The 19,089-nt window shown below is 52.4% G+C and overlaps 1 protein-coding gene across 7 annotated transcripts in view; it reads right to left on the reverse strand.

Moving 5' to 3' along the window:
* Positions 1–19,089, reverse strand: part of Sarm (sterile alpha and armadillo motif) — a 203,498-nt gene that overhangs the window by 24,360 nt on the left and 160,049 nt on the right. Inside the window, exon 1 of one of the 7 annotated variants that reach the window (XM_050193635.3) lies at positions 17,043–18,336. The exons of 5 other annotated variants lie outside the window; for them this stretch is intronic. In XM_050193635.3, the coding sequence (XP_050049592.1) occupies positions 17,043–17,090 (48 nt within the window). In that variant the 5' untranslated portion in view covers positions 17,091–18,336. Of the gene's footprint in view, positions 1–957; positions 1,469–17,042; positions 18,337–19,089 lie in introns of those variants that run through there. One more of the 7 variants, XM_050193612.3, reaches the window with a different exon arrangement.

Raw genomic sequence — 19,089 nt, forward strand, 5'->3', positions numbered from 1 at the left:
CTGTTTTTGGGTAATGTCCGTTTGCCTTTCTGCAGTTGTGCTTGCGCGCACTTGCTAGGTTGCACAAAAAATGCCCCTGATAACCTTAAATAACGATAAGGGGTTCGTGAGTGAACAGTTCCAGAACGTTTGCTAGCTGACTTCAGCGTACAGTACCGCTATGACGTCATAAGCGATACCTTGTGATCCCCACGCTACTTCTGGTTAAGCTCCCTGCTTTTTCTGTGGATCCGATAACATACTGGATGTCTCGTTCAGCATAAGGACATCTGAGAACTTCAAGCTACCAGGCAAATAAAGCTTCGCGAAAATTGCGCAACTGACAGCGCGCGGAGGCTAACCAATATATGTATATATAAATAGTTAGCTGTTTTACTACATGAATCAACTTCGCCCATTATTGTTCACACGCAATTATCTCTTCAGCCGAACACATCCAAGTCCGGCGAGGCGACATCGGAAAAGTAAACCACGATCAGCAAATACGGGAACATTGTTTCACTGGGTAGGTTCACTAGGGTGAAGAAAGGCTGTTCAACATTCATGTTCCGAGCAAGCAATTCAAAACACTTGCCCGTGTGGAACCCGAGACTGATGCTCGCATACACACATTTACATAACGTCCCGCTTCCCTTTTTCCTTCAGCTAACAGGACAAAGGCGGTCATAGTCAGGAGGCTTTGACACGGATACTCCTGTTTTGTGATGCAAAACAGGAGTCTCATTAGTCGATACAATGATCGTCGTAAAAGCTGACGCCTACCTTTCATAACACTATAATACGAAGTGAATCGCGCTGTTCACACTCTGGTTACGTCAACGTAACGTAACGAAACACGCTGGAACTCCACCCAGCGCGCGGCTCCGCGCTGTGCCAGGGACTCCCAGTAACGGGACCGCCGTTTCGGCGACGGCAACAACGCGGCCGTACGATAAGTGGGCGGCACGGCCATCTCACCTGGCAGAAGAAGCTGCGCAGCGTCGGCGGCAGGTCGTCCATCATAGCGGAAGCCGCGTCGGAGCGCACGCGGTACGAGGAGCGCATCTTCGCGTCCTCCCGCCGGGGGAGTCGCCCGCGCAACGCCGCCAACGCGGAGGCGGGCAGCACGCTGTTCCGCGGCCGAGGAGGACGCGCCGCAGCCCGCAAAACCGCGCCGACGCCGCTACACTGCGGCCGGAGAACCGGCACCGCCGTCGCTCGACGCAGCTAACCACTCTGCACTGCGGTCCGAGTGAAACGGCACGACGTCCGCGCGAAGGGCAGCACGTGCGGTGCGGGCAATGGACTCGAAGGACCACTTGTCGCCGATGCGGCAGCGTGGCTTCTCCCGACACGTCCCGGAGCGCCGATCGACAAGCCCGGACGTGTTGTGGTCGGTGGGGGCACGTGGACTCGCCGACCACGGCGCTACCAGCTGCTCCTACGTCTGCCACCTTCGTCCACGACCACTAGGCCACTACTGACTTCTTTTTCGCCGGGACGTGAGAATGAGAAGAGCACGTGCGTTTCGCCGCCACCGGTCCTCACTGCTGCGAGGAGTCTCCGCCCCTCTCCCTCCTCTAGTGTAAGGAGACTGATGATGCTCAGTGGAAGAGGACGGGGGGGGGGGGGGGGGGAGGAGGCGGTCGGTGGTCGTGCGGCGGGCGCTGCTGGAGCGAGGAGGGCAAGGCCGGGACTGCGAGCGTCGTCGGAGCCTTTCGCCGGCCGGCACCGCACGCACCTGACTCACCTGCCCAGGGAGCGACGACTCACAAGCTTTGGCCCGCCCGGAATTCGGAAACGGCAGCTCGCCGCCGGCTGATCGGCGGCGAGAGAAGCCCAGGCCTGCCGGCTGCTGTCAGCGGCGGCAGTTTAAGATCGTGAGAATGCCTGCCGGGCCGGGTGTTGTCGTCCCCTTCTCCTCCTGGCCCCCACTTCTTTTGTCGCGCCGTCTCTGCTATAGCCTGTGCGAGCGGCGTGACAGCTCGCGTGCTTTTCCCGCCCGTCAGCTCGCTCGCGTGCGACGCTGGGAAAGAAAAGGCTACGCGGCGGTGCGTCATCGTTGTCGTCGTCGTCGCTCAACAGCGGGATCGCAAAAAAAGAGATGCGGAGGACGCGGACGATTGAATGAATAGGTGACGGCCGCTTCCGTCGAGATGCGCGCGTGCGCGCTTTATTTCGCGTTCTTACTTTTCGTTTGGACGTCCGCACTGCGATGACACAGCGGGACAGTGACGCGCCAGTCACGCAGACATGCGCGCTTTAGCGCGGAAATAGCAGATGCGACCTAGAAACGCCGAGGAAAAGATGAGCGATGCGCCTCTGAGGCATGCGTATTCGGAATAGCAGTAACGATTAAATCCGGCAGCCACTTGCGCAGTTGCGACCTGCTGTTTTAGTAATAGTTTTGAGGCAAAGATATTTGCATTCTTTTAAGTGTGCAGGTTTTATGATCAGTTCGCAACCTTATCGCACTGGGACAGCGAGTTTCATCACACAATTTTGCCGTGAAGTACAATGTGTTCACTAGTGCATACTATATGCTGTCCTGCGGACAGCGTATACAACAGATACATGACCTGTGACCGTAACGGCATCACTCAGAAAGGCGCAGCTATAGCTGTGCAAGTCGTGCATCTTACACACAGGCACATTGTTCATTCGCCACGGTGAAAACATTCGAGCCGTTTACTGCACATATTCAATGGGATCATGAGCGTCCAGTATATTGTGGCACAGTGCGCGACGTGCGCAAAAAAAACGGGTTTTTAAACTACGCGATAATGTGTAGAGTTTACAGGGCGCTCCGTGACGTCACGGCGGTATTCGAAAACGAAGGAGCTCACAAAAGAGGGTGCAATTATTTGTCGCGCGCAGGTGAAGATGAGGTTCGACACCCTGACTATGCTCGGTGAATAGCTACCGATGGCATAAAAAGAAACTAACAAAGCGCTGTGCTTCCGTGCTAGTATCTCTTCAGAGAAGAACGCACGTGAACAAGAGCACCGACCGAGATTCGATGGCCACCAACAGTGACCGCCGCCAGATTCGAACACTCGCTATCTGTTCTCTACTTCGCTTTCGCAGTCATGCCCGCGCGCGTCGTACGCACAGGCGCGTATGACGTATGATCGTGCCAAAAACAAGAAAGCACACCCTAAGCGACGCGTAATAAACGTTCCACAGCGGGCTTTTTTATCGTGTACTTCCCCCTCCGTAATTCGACGTTATGCGTGCAGTAACTCGGCTCCACGGCCGCCAAAGCACCGACAAGAGTGGGACGGCGCCACTGCCGAGCGTTTAACTGCGCCGTCGAGCAATAAAAGAAACGAGAGAGAAAGCAGGCCGAGTGCCACGGCGATCGCATTGTATACCGTGCCGTAAGGCTGTTGCGGCGGCGTAGTATTGTACCAGTGGCGCGCATGCCCCGAGAGAACGAGGAGGCGCCCATGTGGCCCCGACAAACGCCTACGCTCATAAGAGGCCGTCGACGGCGGGGATTTCCGTCGTCTCTACAGTTCCACTGACCCATATTCCGTTCGCCACGCGCTATCATCCATCAGGATGGAAAAAAAAAAGATGAAAAGAAGTACACGCCCGCCGCGCTTTCATAAACGCCCACGCGTACGTTGATCGCGGTATCCCCGAAGGCCCCGCAGCTTTACAAAGAAAGGAACAAACGTGGGTAACGTCGCCGCCGGGACAACGTACATAACCAACGCAGCCACCAGACCAAAGGCCGGGGGCGAAGTGGAGTGCGAACTGGCCTTGACCTGCTGGAGTCGCGTGAGCGGTGCGCTTATATACGGTATATAGTTCTGAGTGGTGTGCCTCCGGTGATCCAACTTCACCTCGATCAACGCTATTTGAAGGATTAGAAGCTGTAGCAAGACGACGTTGCCTTTCATTGATATTCACAGTAATGTCGACCTCGTCACTGCAAACACTCATCGCATTCTTCCACAGTCACATTTCACAAGAAAGAAAGAAATAGTGAAAGAAAGAGGGGGGGGGATGAAGCGTTGGGCAGATCGCATCTGCGGATATTTTATGAAGACAGCGCAAAGCCAAAATATAACCTGGTCTAAGTGAAAAAAAAGGAAGTGTACTAAAGAAGAAGATAAGACATCTGCTCAAGAAAGGAAAATCATAACCTGAGGCATAGATGTGGATACAGCATTCGAAAACCATAACTAAAGCAAGTTATTGGCAAATACCTTCAAAGCGTGTGCTGCAGCTCCAAAGTCCACAAAACGGTATCGCTGGCGGAGGAAGCTCCCCAGTATCCTAAGTCGAACAAGGAACGCTTCCATGTTTCACAGTATCGTAATCCAGGCTCTGAAAGTGCGGACACCAAAGGATTCACCGCGCTGAGAGCATCGCGCACCTGAACGAGCGTCGAGCAGAAGTAACGGGGCGGTCGTCAAACGGACCACACCACACTCGAAAAGCGTTCTTACAATGGGCGAAGGACCGGGCGAGTCGACCGAGACCATACTGACACCGGACACGTCTTAACCGACAATAACGTCTCAAGCAGCAGGTGTCTATAGCACGACGAGGGTGGCAAGGGGAAGACCTGTCGGCCAACCCTGCGTGAGAGTAAGGAGGCAGCAGGGATGGGAGGGAGGGGTTGTAGACACGCGGACCCGGACATCGGGATGGTATTTCCTTGCCTCACCCAGTTCACCTTCTCTTTTGCCTCGTAATTGATGGCCGCGAAACGGAAGGCGCCTCCGGAGTTCGGCGGCGCGTCGAGGTCCGGTGGCTTCTCGGCATGCTGATACTACACTACTAACCGCGCTTTTGTCCCCCATATTGAGCGTGCCTATACGCGCCTCCTCCTCGGCTTCGGTCATCGGAAGTTGACCCCCCCCCCCCCCCCCCCGATTCCTCCCAACCCGTCCCCCCCTTTCGCGTGCTCCTCTGTCAGAGTACAACGTCGCCTACGGAAGGTGAGGCAGCTTTGCTCTCTCAGAGCTGACCGCCACTGGCCACCGACGAAGTCCCTGACCGATCAAGAGCCGAGACTATACACATGCAGCGAAGTCGGTCTTTCCAAAAGACCGCCCGATGGGAGCCGCGCTAGCCACCCACAGAACGAACAAGCGGAACGCGGTGCGTAATTGTGTACACAGGGATCGTTACTAACCCCCTCGCGTAACCGCATTAGCGGCTCCGCACTGCGCAGTGCAGTGGAAAGGGGACAGAATAAGGCACTGCGCAACGAGAACATCGCTTTCACTGTCCCGCACTGGCGTACGTAACCGCGTACACAGACGTTCCACGCCCGTGGTCTCCGTTTGCTCGCACTTGTAATCAGCGGATCCTTGAGGGCGGTGTAAATGGGTTCAGAGGGGCGGGGTGTGAACGAACGTGTCCACCCCACCGGCGGCGGCGGCGTCTTGTGCGCGGTGGTCCTGGCGCGCTGCACGAAGCGCCGTTCGGCTACCCGCGTTGAGTCATTCGCCACCGCCGCAGCGGAAGCCTGTGCCGGTGGCGTGCGCTGCCTTTAATCATAAGTGCTCGCGTTCTTCCGCGGCGGGCCTCTTTTATGCCCGTTGGTGGTTTTTGCAGTAGCAGTGCTCTCGCCGCTGCGACGGCGCGCTCGCTGGGCGGGCTTCCGTCGGAGAGTGATTCAGCGAAGGGCGGAAGGACAAGCATGTTTGAGCAGTAGGAGCAAGCGGCGGTGCGTCTTGTCTTCGTGTGATGGATGCCCTCTTCGGTGTCCTTTATCGCGGCGCGTACGCGAACGACCCGGAGAACAAAGTGAATACCGCCTACCCGCGAACGCCACTGCGGCAAAGGAGGTCTGAATGAACGGACAGCTTCGCTCTGCAAGGGACTGTGTTCTCTCGGGAGGTTTTCCCGCTAAATGCCAACGAAGGAATACGTTTCTTCTTTTAATTATTTTGTTGTTGGTTCTTTAGCGAGAACGAAGGGAGCACTAATTGTTGAAGCTCACTATCCGCAATCATCTAAAGCGCCGTGAAGGGTCCACTATGAAGTATACCGAATGTATACGTATCCCACCCGGCCACACGCGGCACAACATAGCACTTCCCGTTTTGCAGTAGCCTCTATAACCCTTCTTTATTTTTCTCCCTCTCTCTCTCATCAATGCGCCGAAAAAAAAAGGGGGGGGGGACAGAAAGCGTTTGAAGTTAAAGCAGGAGTTCGTGTGCAATGTCATGTGTTGTTTGGTTTATCTTCATTAAACACATTTGGAAAGACCACGCAAATGTGTGCATCGCTAATTTAATGCACGACTGCTTGCAGCGTCACATTATGCCGCCTCTGAATATGTGTAAGGCGCGGACTTGTGGCTTAAAGAGGAATGGGAGATAAGGATTACTATTTGATTCAGACATCATGTTATACGTTTCACAGCTACACCTGGTACGTTACGGTGACTTCAATGAAGGCACGTCAAATTAATTTTGAGCACTTGAGGTACCAAAACAGGGGGAACGAGGAGGAAATAGAGAATGCAGGGGACGAGAGACGCTGGGGGACGGGAAAGGGGGCATATCAAAGAGATAGAGAGAGGAGGGGGGAGGAAATACGCAGTGAGTTCGCGCACGCACGCGGAGGTTCCAAAAGAAGAACGATACTGAGTGAGTATACTAGCTTCACATTCCGCCGCCGTCATACAACGCGGATTTGACGGCCAGTAAACGACCCCAACGCGTTAGAAAAAAAAAAAAAAAACGTTCAGCTTTTTGGCGACGAATGAATGAACTCTCGGAAGCCCTCCCGAGAGGAAATACCACGACGCGATCGGCGCGACTCGAGAAAAAAATTCCCGGACGAGTCAAGTCCCGTCAGGGCGCGAAGAGCCTCGACACGGCTCGTTTATCGGCGACCGCCACAAACAACGCTCTTCAGAACTCGCCGTGGGGAGAAAGTGACTGCGTGTGCACTTATCGCTGCGAACGGCCGCCGGCACGTACGGTAAGCACACGAGCCGCCGAAAAAGAAGAAACGTCAGAAGAAAAAAAAAGGGAGAATGGAGGGCACGCACACGTTCGAGCATGCTATATAGCGTGGATTGTAACCTGCATGCCATTCAACCGACCCTCCCCTCGCCCCGTCCTTCGGCGTACGACGCGTGCGTCGAGATCACAATCGCCGCACATTCCGGAGTTTTTCCGGTCGGCCAGGCCAGCTTTGACTTTCTGGGTGGTTTCGAAGAGCTCCGATTCGGCAGCCCGCCGCACATGACAGAAGCCGCGTCGGAAGATGCCGTGCCGGCGGCGTGACACAATGCGATCCCGGTAGAAAACGTGCTCTTCTTCTTTCACACCGAAGGGCATCTTGTCACCGCACTCTCTCTCTCTTTCTCTCCAGGGTGATCGAGAAGGTGTGTTTCAGTGGGGAGGGGGGAAGCTGGGTAGGGGAGGGGTGGGAGGTTGAGGTGGATGGGGGGGGGGGAAGGGGGATGCAGCCGTAGATACGCGACCGCGCTGCCGCAAAGTTGAGTCATCCAAACAAGCAGCGACACGTCATCCGGGACTCCCGAGCCCACCTGTGGCATCTCTGCCTTGCCTGCGGGCACGCTCCGATGAACTTGCTGCTTCCGTCTCTATCCGCGCGAGGCGACGTTCTTTTGTGTCGTTCCAAGAAACGAGAAACTGGGCCAACTGAGTGTACACACTTGCAATGCGTCGTAAGTCGACGTGTACACAGAATTATTCGCCACCATTACGCAGCCTATACAGTGACTGTCACTTGACGAACGTCAAGTCCGAAGAATGATCGGAAGCTGTCAAGAGGGGGATTTCCGCGTAGGGAACGCAGCTGCTGCAACAGGTGGTGACGAGGAATGTTTCATTTGACAATGCGGACTTTCCCAACTACAGCTACATCTGATCGCTGACAAAAATGATAGAAAAGATATAGAAAGTGCCGCCTAGTAGAACTAACCACGCTTAGTTTTTCTGACATTCCTTTTACGAGAGGGCGTATCACTGACCGAAGTGCAGGTTAAATGAAGTCGGAAAGGATCATACAGAGCAAAAGTTAGTTTTCGGGCGGTTATTGGCGCCTGATGAAAAGTGCAAGTGGCGTGCGGCGCAATTTGCTCGTGCGTTTTTTTTTTTTTTTTGTTAATATATATTGAAACATCGTTTTACACTGTCAAGAAATCAGGGATGCGCTGCATTGGAATTACCGTCATTAGACGATTTTAAGCCCACTGCAAAACAACAGCTACAACCGAAGGTCTTGAATTGTACCTGTAATACGTTAACCAAGCTTATGCAATGCCTGAAGATCTACCTATCTCATTCTTCCGTCTGATCCACTGCCTGCCGCGCTTAAGTGGATTTCCATTCCATTTGAAACTTATGTTGATCCGACAGGCCACCGGTTATCTTCTCGTATGCGCGTTGCACATATCGAACTGCACTACTTACGTGTTTGATCTCTAATCAATATTGCCGTATTTCTATCTCTCGGCCTTTGCGGCTACAGTACACCTTTCCATCAATCACTTCAAGCTTTTCTAACTTCCCATCGGGTTTCGAGACAGGCAGGGTGGCTTTGCTCGGAATTCTGCGGCACATTTTCAGCCCACGAACGCAAGCGAGGGTTTAGCGTCGAAGTGCCCGAAAGGCTCATCTTGGCCCATGTCCCATTTTTTTTACTCGGATAAATGTTTGTTTTGTAAACGTCGGGAGCATTTCTGAAGAAGACATCAACCCAGCCGTGACACCGACACTTCGGGCTACACCTCGCAGACGCGCGAATTGCGACTTCCTTGCTCACACCAAGGCTCACACCTTGAAAGTACGATCCCGAGAAGCGCCGAAAGCAAGCACGACAGCTGTCAAAGTGAGTGACAAACAGTACACTATACTTAGCAAAGTGGCCGACTCAGCGATCAACCCCGCTGGAAACTAAAAGTAACGGACCTTGCGTGGCTTCTCGGAGGCGCCTATAGACTAACCTGTCAAGGGGGCACCTCACTCAGCGAAAGCGTCCCTCGGATTGTTCCCGTCGAGAATTTAGCGCTCCGCTGCCTTCTGTGTGCAGGTTTGTCGAACGGTAATGCCGTGTCTTGCTTTTCTCATGCAACGATTGTTGGGAAGTGTGTCGTGCGAAGCGGACTGAGTACTAATCTGTCGACGGGAACGGACGACATCACGTTCGTTGAGCAGGACAGTGATTTCTCCGTGACTCACCCCATTTCTGCGCGCAAATTCACTCACTGCAAGGCGGGAACAGTCCGCGAGGACGATTTCCCCGCTTCCTCCGTTATGCACGATTTCGTGCATGCGTACGACACGCATGTGGCGTAAAATGACTGCGTCAATTCAGCCGATTCTTCGCGAATCACGGCCACGATTCGAATTCTCGTTAATCTTCTTAAAAATAGCATTATACCGCAGCAACGGCGAGGGTTCGAGGAAGAAAAAAACGGCGGGAAAGGAGTAGGGGGAGGGGGGGTTGCAGAGAGAAGAGCAGCGTCCGGCAACAGGTCCCGAACCAAACCAGAAGCAACTCGGTGCTTGTGCGCCTTCAGAGAGGAGACAGCGTTGCGTCAGGGTTCTATTTTACGCCCGGTCGCGCAAAAAGGGGTGTATCGCAATATAGTAACACAAACGAATAGACACACAAGAAAACGCGGAACGCCTAACCGCGTATATGCCAGCACTGCAGCACAGCAGGCTGCGACGTTGATTCAGCGCCGCGGGCCGCGCTCTGTGACGCAACTCGCCTTCGGATTTGCGAGCGCGTCGATTAACGCCGTCGTCGACGCGGCCGGGCATTAGCTCAACGGCGGCCACGCGCGTATAGACGGCCATTAGGCAGTCGTCCAACTGCCTCGCGAAGTGTGTCTGGCTTATCGTCGTCGGTCTGTCTCGACTTGTTCCACTGCGCGCTGGCGTCCCTCTCACCGCGACCCAAGATAGAGTGAGCGATGTTCACCCCGTTCGCGGAACCGACGTACGAGTTCCCTGTTCCCGCGGGTACGTGTACGGAGGGGTGCTTCCACAGCTGCACCCCTTGTGCAACCCAGCGAACCCATGACGTCAAAGAAGTGGGGGGGGGGGGGGGGGTAGGAGCGTTGATCGAGCGTTGGCTACGAACTTACTGTATCATTGCCTGCTTGCGATGCGCCTGTTGCTATGGTATACACGCAGCACGGGGTGCAGCTTTTTGTCTGAAGAGGCGAAGTTGCAAGGGGCATGTGGATGTTACCGGGTACTGGCCGAATCGTGCATGTCGCGCCCACGAGCTGCCTTCACTAGAAACCTCTGAAATAACAGTGTGGACGAGAGTTCGCCTCCGTATCCGGAGGCCAGAGTTTTCCAGCAGCTAATGCTCACGCTACATAAAGCCGCCGACTAGACTTTCCCCAGTCGGCTACGGGTAGGCGCGCAGTGGCTTCGTTTAAACAGACGATATACGTTCGCGTAGCACACGCATGAGTAGAGTAGCAGTCTAAACGTATATACCACGACCACCGCAAAAGAGGGAAGAAGGCAGCCTGAAATTCGTGCGAGCATCCGTTACGATAATTAAGTTCGGACTGCACGAATTGGCGTCCAAGCACAAGTTGCGTAAGTTGATCTGCATGCTTTGAAAACGAAATAATAAGGTATAAATATTGTGCAAATAAAACGAGCACGTGCAAACACTACCTCATATACTTGCGAAAGAGAGAGAGAGAGGAAAAAAGAAAGACAAAACGACAACAACGAACATGAGTCACCGTATTCATAAAAACTATCACTGATTGTACGTCTGAGTACCACCCAGTACAACACTGAAAAAGCGCGAAGGAAGTCTAGCGAACGTCTATCTTGACGCCATTAACGACGTGTACTTTTCCTCAGGCAAATGCCTTTTGCCATTGCTGAAACGTGTGCTCAGCCAGTTTCCAGGAAACTTGAACCACGCGAAGTGCTCATTATTTGTGCAACTGCTATAATGGCCGTTGTCGCAATATTTTCTATTTTCGCTGTTGCCGGCTGGAGGGTTTCGATCATTCCCTCTAGTCCACACGCAGGTATACCTGATAGCACGCGCTAGACTCTGCAGCACACACCATTGCTGTCTGTATGTACGCCACTATGTGTAGTTGAATGAGCCCATTTACAGTGCCTCTATACTGTGCGTTGACGCTTGTGCGTAAGAACGGAAACTCTTTTTTCGTTATTATTATTCGCGATTTTTTGCTCTGTCGACCATACACGTGTGTGCGGCACTTCTCCGAACTACCTATTGAGTAGCGCATCCGGAATCTCGAAATTTGCTGCTAGCAACTGTACGCGTACAGCACGTACGCTTCCTGCGTGTCCCCACGTTGCTGCCCCAGATTAAAGTGCGACGCACTGAGAGGAAGCGTCAGTAATAAGCAGACTTCCGGCTGTAAAAGGAAAACGATGAGAAACGGACGCAAGTTTAAAAGGAGCAAACTCCGGTGTTCTGGACTTTCTTTTTTGGCGCCAAATAGCTCTTACGAAAAAGAGTGGAACAACGTTGTTTTTGCACCGTCGTGCTCGTGAGTCTCGTAAAACAACAAACTGCTATGATGATAGTGGCACCGTTGGTTAATACATAGCGGTTTCCATTAAATGTGCGGGATACCCACACAACGTTCCGGCAGTCCCCCGCTTCGCAACACGCCTAGCTTTTTATCGCCATTCGCATGTGAGTAGTATTGGTGCTATAAACTAGACGTTGACAATTTTAACTTGTTTTCCTGTACAACCTTTGTTCTTAACCGTATGGGATCATATATGTGCATACGAACTCCTCCTCATGAGACCTGGAGTAATCAGCGCCATCTTAGCGCAACAACATCTCCTTATCACGTCAATAATAAGAACGTTTAAAAAAAAAGAACCAAATTATACATTAGGAACAGCAATGTGCACTTTGTTTGAGTTTGTAATTCTTGCTCGTACCCGCTTGGTGGCGTAGTGGCTAAGGCATTGTTCTACTAACCCCGAGGGCGCGGGATCGAATCCCGGCCGCGGCGGCCGCATTTCGACGGGGGCGAAATGCAAGAACGCCCATGTGCCGTGCATTGGGTACACCTTGAAGAACCCCAGGTGGTCAAACTTAATCTGGTGACCCTCACTACGGCGTTCCTCAATCGAATGGTGGTTTTGGAACCTAACACCCCAGACTTCATTTCAATTTTTAATTCTTGCTCGTCCTTCTGATTGAAAAGTAGGAAACCGGAATATATGATCAGTGCATGATATTTTTATTACCATTGTTATAAAGCGAGTGTTCTTTCTTGAAGAGCTCTAGAGCCCCGAAATGGCTTTTCTTTTTTCTTTTCCCCGCAGCCAGAAGCGTTTAATGCCCCTGTCTCCGTCGTTGTGTAACGCAGCGGCTGAATCAAACGATTCAAACGATGGCTAAAATTTGCAGATTACCGCTCAAGGAGATGTACTGTTGGTTCAAGGAAGGTGATAGTAGCTGGTATGCACCGCAGGTGACGTGCGTATATCAACCTGCTGTTCCGGAAAAATGTGCGCGCACGCAGGACGGACGTGAAGGAGCGTCAATACGCATCGCTGGGAAAACGAGGTGCCCAACATCGCGCCTTTTTTTTTTTTTTTTCTTTTTTGCGTAGGCTTTCTGCATAGTGGTAAAGTTGTCGTTGCTACCACCCTAGATTTATTAACAAGGAAAGCGCCGTTTGCGAGTCCAAAGCCTGTGAGTGCGGCATTTAAAAATGAGATTACGAGCTTTTACGTGCCAATTAACCACGATCTGATTGCGAGCCACGCCGTGGTGAGTGGGCTCTGGATTACTGTTGTCTAGCCAGGATTTCTTTGACGTGCACCCATTGCACGGTACACGAACGTTTTCTTTTTCTTGCTTTTTTTTTTAAAATACCGCCCCGCCCTATCGGAATGCGGTCGCCCCTGTTGGGATCGATCCCGCAACCTCAAGCTATATCCACTGGAAAAACACAAAAAATAAGTTCGTGAAAGTTAACTTCTCCGCAGTAAGAGTCATTGTGGGGAGAAGCACGCTTCGCTGTGCCCACCGCCGTACAGGCGGTAGTCGTGCGCGTGCCTAACAGGGAACGATATGTCTCTCGATCACCGCGGCATTATTATAAGACGTTCACCTACTTGATACTCTACTCCGGCTCAGTAAGTGGATGACAGCACTGTCCCTCTTCAACTGAAGTGGTCACGGCGCTTTGACAACACTCCTCGGGGATTCCCGAGGCAGTACTTTCGTAAATGCGCACACACAGTGTCCGCTTGAATGGAACAAAGCGGAAAGGTGTTTGCTCAAGCAACTCTTCGACGTGGGCATCGCAGTGTCTCTTTCAGTCGAGGGGGCGGCGCTTCGCTACACTCGGGCTCTGACTCGGTGGAGTGAGGAATAGCTTCGATTCGGGGCTCATTTGTGAATAATCCCTCTGCCGTACCCCTTTTGATCACTGCACATCAGTGCGGAGCCGTGGGAGAGTGTGCTCTCCAGCGGCAACCCATGCCTCCAAGGGGGCTGGTACACCATGCCCGACGAGCAGCCACGCTCAGTGGTGCCCTGGAATAGGGGCGCGAACCCTGCGAGACGGGAGTCACCATCGACAAGAAGATGGAAGTACTCGGTCTTACCGCTGAATGACTCTGTAAATTAGAGCAATAAAGTGTATGCTATGCTACCTGGTGGCTTGATGCGAGCTCTCTTACCGGGTAGTCACATGATCTGGGGAGTTCTATGTAACGCGGCACAGCTTAAACGGTGAACGGGGAGCACGGAACGTTCTCTTTGGGACAAGCATGTGCGCGCTCCCCAACTGCCGGCACCCATCGCGCCAGCGTTCTAACCTCGAGTGTTCGCGGTCATAGAGCTCATTCTTCGTGCCTGGCTTTGGGCGGCGTGACACTACGACATATGTTCACTTAGTAAGTGAATGTTTACTCCAATTTATACTGCCAATATTGCTACGAACCTCCGTGTAAAAGTAATACTTTTCTACGGCTATCACTGCTTCGCTCTCTCGGCGAAACTGACTTTCTTGGTTAAATCTTCTGTCCATCTCCCTTTTCATTTTACCGTTTACTTGTAGCGCCCATCGAGGGCAGTGGGCAGCGTTTGCAAATAACACAATTTTGTAGTCTGCTCTCTTGCCTTGAAGTGTGCTGTTTAACGTTTCGGTCTCTTGGCATTTTTTTTTACATAGGTAGACACCTATTTATGGAATAGAAGAATGAACATCCAAGCAACATCCGTTGAAGTTAGATGAGAGCGAACATCCGCTGAAATAAGCTGAGAGCGAACAATAGAGAATCGCAATCTTTGAGGCAATTAATCATGAGCCGATGTTTCGCTTTCCAACAAACGCAGCAAGGACGTCCGCAGTAATGATCACGCGTGCTGCTTACAGTGAACTTCTATTTAAGGCTGCGGACGCGCAATTTCCTCCGGGCGTCAGTGACTTTCGGGGAAGCAGCCGGTTGCAGCTGTAACTTACTCTCTATAGTCGCAGCATGTACGACCTTGCTCCCGTCACGCAGAGATAATGGATGCAGATTACGAGGAAAAAGGATATCGTCGCACGGATCACCAGATTTTCAGGCCGACATACGACTCGCCAAAAATAGCGAAAATGCATGCGTTGCGTATCTTGTTTCTTAGTGAGACGTATGCTCTCAGCATTCCTCCGCGCCCCGTTGCTCGCCGCCAATTTTTCAGCGAGCCCCTGCATACAATCGGCGTTGCCCACGGAAGGATTAGCGGAACGCAATGCCGTGGAACTACGGAGGGACAATGGGCGGGCCATCCTAGACCTGGGAACGCTCACTTGATTCGCGTGCGCTATCTGAATCATTCCTAGAAGCGCTGCGCATTTTTTTCTTCTTTAGTTCGTTCTCACCAGGGCAGCAATGCGGCATCCGCATATCGCCATTCGTTGCGCAAGGCGCTGGCTTCGTGCAGCACGGTTTCACAGGATTCCATGCTACTTTGCGTAAGAATTGAAAGTGCACGAGGTTAATATCTATATATATATATATCACGCTGGCTCAGAACGCGAACGGAAACGCCGCTGAAACTGGCGTAAACCAGTTCACGAAGTGCAAGGGCTAATCGGAAGAGCCTTGAAGCCGGTTGTCGTTCCCGATTTTATCTTGCGCTCCGCGTGCAGTGCACAAGAGCTCGCGGCACGTGCGGGTTCGCCCGAGCTGAAGTTGGAAACCGGCGCCAACCGGTTGAGAGTGGACACAAACCCGTCGCGCGCATTGGTGTGTGTGTGTGTGGCGGGTGCTCGCTTGCCTGTGCACTGTGACACGCATGAGCACTCGCACGCGCTTTCGCGTATCAAGTCCGCGACGCGGTTCAGGGAATACGCCCCGCATCGGGACTAGCCGGAGGCAAGAAGCATCGCTCTCTCTCTCTAGATTAAGAGCGTGGGACGCGACGCACCATACTACGTATACATATAATATCCCCGTAATCTCTTATTCTGCCTCGTGACCGCGCGGGTGTCGACATATTCTCCAACAGTGTCAGATGCGCGCTGTCGCGTACGCGTTACCCTCGGAGAGGAACAAAAAGGACGCGACCGCCCGCACAACGCGCGGATTTGTGTCGCAAGAGGTCAGGCGACAGCTGTGTCGCTGCTGTTCACAACGACACTTCCTTGTATCTTTTGATATAGCGTACACGCGAGCGCTGCGGCAAAATCTGCCGCACGAGCACCGCTCGAAATTATTCCACTAAGCAGAAACACGGACCAAAAAAAAAAAAAAAACGAGAAATAAAGACCGAACAGGCTGCAATTCGTTAACTGCAGTATGTGCCGTTAAGTAATTAGATATAAACTTAATGCTTTCGTTAAGTACTCGATTATGTTTAGACTCTCGTACAAGTAATGTCCGCCCCTATATGCGACACGCCAGTTTTAAAAAATTTTGTATAGTTAAAAACAACAGCAGTAACCATATACACTGCACTAGTTTTTTCCAAGCGATGGTGTTTATGTGCCCGACGAGAGCTTCTTCGCTCCAGAGCGATTTCGTAATTTCGAAGTCTCGAACTGCGCTCTAAGTCTCTTTAAAAAAAATTCCGCAAGGTGGCAGACCATAAGTATGTCATGGGATTAGAAATAGCAACGCCGAATGCTTTACAAACACACAGAGATATTAAACTACCATGAGAATGCGCCAGCTCGTGCGGTATACACAGTGACTCGATTGCCATTAAAACTAGCTATATTCGGGCGTTTTTTTGTTTTCTTTTCTCTCTCGATCTTACCTATACAAGAGTATAAAACACGCATTCATTCATATCTCGCCTTTGCTCGCACTTCATTCTTTTCTCGGTGAGAGAACAACAAATCAAGCTGACTGCCTTGAAAGTGGATATTGGAATGTAGTACACTAGTACCTCAAAAAGAGTAAAAGCAATTTGCATGAGTGATTGTGTCGAACTATACCGTCGCCGACGCAATAAATTCCGGGGTTTTACGAGCCAAAACCACGATTTCATTATATGCTCCGGATTAATTTTGACCACCAGGGTATCTTTTACGTGCCCACGATGCACGGTGCACGTTTGTTTCTTTTTTTTTTCTTTTTTGAATTTCGCATTCATCGAAATGGGGTCGCCCGGTTTTGATCGCGCGAATTCATGCATAGCAGCGAAGCACCATGGCCGCTAAGCCAATTGTGCGGGCCCAACGCACATGCTGGAATATATGTGAAGTACGCGTCGCTACAAATTTCCGGGAAAACTCCACAGAACAGCCCACAGCTGAATTCGCCGAAAGCGCTGAGGATTCATACGTCCACAGTTGGCTTCTTAGGGGAGGTAAATGTCCACGCGCAAAAGAAGAAAAAAACGAAATAATAAAGCCGGCAGATCCCACGCCCTGTGGGAATCGCTGTTACACGAAGCAGTGTGCGGCGAGCCTACCAAGTTAACGAAACGACCATGAGAGTACCAAGATGTAGGCGGCTAGACAGATAGATACTGTCAAAGTGGTAAATGTTCGCCAAGCAATGCTTCGTATGTAAAATAATGTAAAGTATCTAGCGATGCGAGACAACAGCTGGGCTATACCGTTGCACACTCACCAGCCACTTGCTGCTGAAGCGGCGGCTTGGGCTCAGCACGAACACCATTGTTTTTCCGACGTTGCAGTCACGCGTTGAATGTCAAAGAAAGCGTTCAACGTTCACCGGCTGTCGCCGCGAAGTCTTCGGAGCAGCACTTCCGTCAACGCGCTCCGTGCAAACGAAGTGGTCTCTAAAGTGTGTCAGTTCGGCAGCCGCAAGAAAAGACGACGCGAGAACGCGTGACAGTCAGTTGAACAAAATTCCAACAGAAGCCGCCGGATCGACGCGTCGTCTATTGACACTTGTTGCTGGACGGACGACGGGGGACAGCAACTGCACCCGAAGCCGCCGATGCGAGAAGGCGGAAACTCGATGTCCGGTGATCCGTAATCGAACACGTTCGCACGCCTCAACAAGCCGAGCCGACGCCGCTCAGCTCACTTTCACAAAGACGGCGGCAAATTACAAGAAAGTGGGGGGCGAGAAAAAAAAAATCCTCCCAAACAGGCCGAAAGTGCAGTCACGTGCGCGTGGAACAAAGCGGCGCAGAAACCAAAGTCACGTGCGCCTTTCTTCACTGGAACACTGAGCACCGGACACCCGATGGCGGGAAAGGGTCTCCGGATCCCGTTGCCGACGCGAAACAGCGTTCCGGAAGGCCTCGGCGAAGCGGCGACAATTCGTAGAAGCTGCCGCCGCAGATAATCAGCGGGGATCCCTGACCGCAAGCCGGTCGCACGCCGCGATCCGGCCGGAGGAAGCAGAATTCCGGGATGAAGAAGCGCGTCGACGGCTCGACGCGAGAGGAAGCTGCGACGATGTTCCCAGCTGGCGGGGAAAGCCCAACGGCGGCGCACATGGGAACGAGCGCGGCGTCTGCACCTGACGTACGGAGCCGCGGTTCTGAGACTTGCGTTCGCCGCTGACTCCGCTCTCCGCTCGGCGCGTGGTGTGACGTGCGCGGCGGCGAGAAACGTCGTCGCCAGCGCCGGCGGCGGAAAGCGTCGGCGTTGCTTTAAAAGGACGCCCAGACGGCGGCCGCGCGGCCCTTGGCAGCTGCTGCCGCTGGCTGGCTTGGGCAGAGCGTGCGACCGGCAGCCGCGAGCGGAGGCACCCTCCTCTCTCCTCCCGCTCGCATTAATCGCGTTCTTTCCGTCAACTCTCCGGCGCGAGCGCGAGGCATACCGTTATGCGCTGGGAAGCCGGCGTCTCCAGCGCGCTGCCGACTATCTAGCTCGTGGGATCTGCGCCGATAACGTAAAGTGCGCAAGCGTGTTGGACAGCGACAGGAATTTCAGAGTGCGTGCAAACGGAATGAAGATACCGTGCATGCGCAAGATGCCTTGTAATAAAGAAAAAAGGACGTATGTGCATTGTCTGGTGCTCCAGGATGATCTGCATCGACGGCCGACCTGAAGAATGTAGCACGAGCTGCGAAATAGCTGCGACTTCATTATCGCGTAGGAAAAGGCAGCAGATTGCATGCTTATTCGTATACGAAGAAGTATGATCACTGGCTCAAACAGTTCCCTTGGTCGTGAATGAGCGCGGCCTGCTTCCTCGTACCGCTGCTCTGATATATGAGAACAAAAATTATGCATACGCTGGATCAACAAGCATAAGCCTTTTATGTGGCGTTGCTAGCCACTGTAGCATTGCCTATGCGGCGACAAAGGCGAGTACAAAAGAAGCGAATAGTTACAATTCGAGATAAAAGATTGGCCCTGTCTCAGGAATGGTTACGGAATTTCGAGTGTTTCTGCCAGACCAAGTTGTCAAGAGCACAGTTCAAATTTATTAGGCTGCAGTTTCACCAGGCACAAGAAGGCACCGCGCAGTTGATAGACAGATAATTAATTATAACAAGTAAGTACTTAATCGCCTGGTGTGATTGCCACAACGGCGCCTGTGGTGCGAGAGTCTCGAAAATCTTGACCAGCTGGGCTTCCTTAATGTGGGCTGAAATCTCAGTATACTATATACGGGGCATCGTTTTTGAGTTTTGCGCAATAGTTAAAACTCGCCTATGGCAGATAGCATAATTCTTGTCCTTGAGCTGGATGAT

Source organism: Dermacentor andersoni, chromosome 3 (assembly GCF_023375885.2).
Source record: "Dermacentor andersoni chromosome 3, qqDerAnde1_hic_scaffold, whole genome shotgun sequence".
NCBI classification, from domain to species: Eukaryota; Metazoa; Arthropoda; class Arachnida; order Ixodida; family Ixodidae; genus Dermacentor; species Dermacentor andersoni.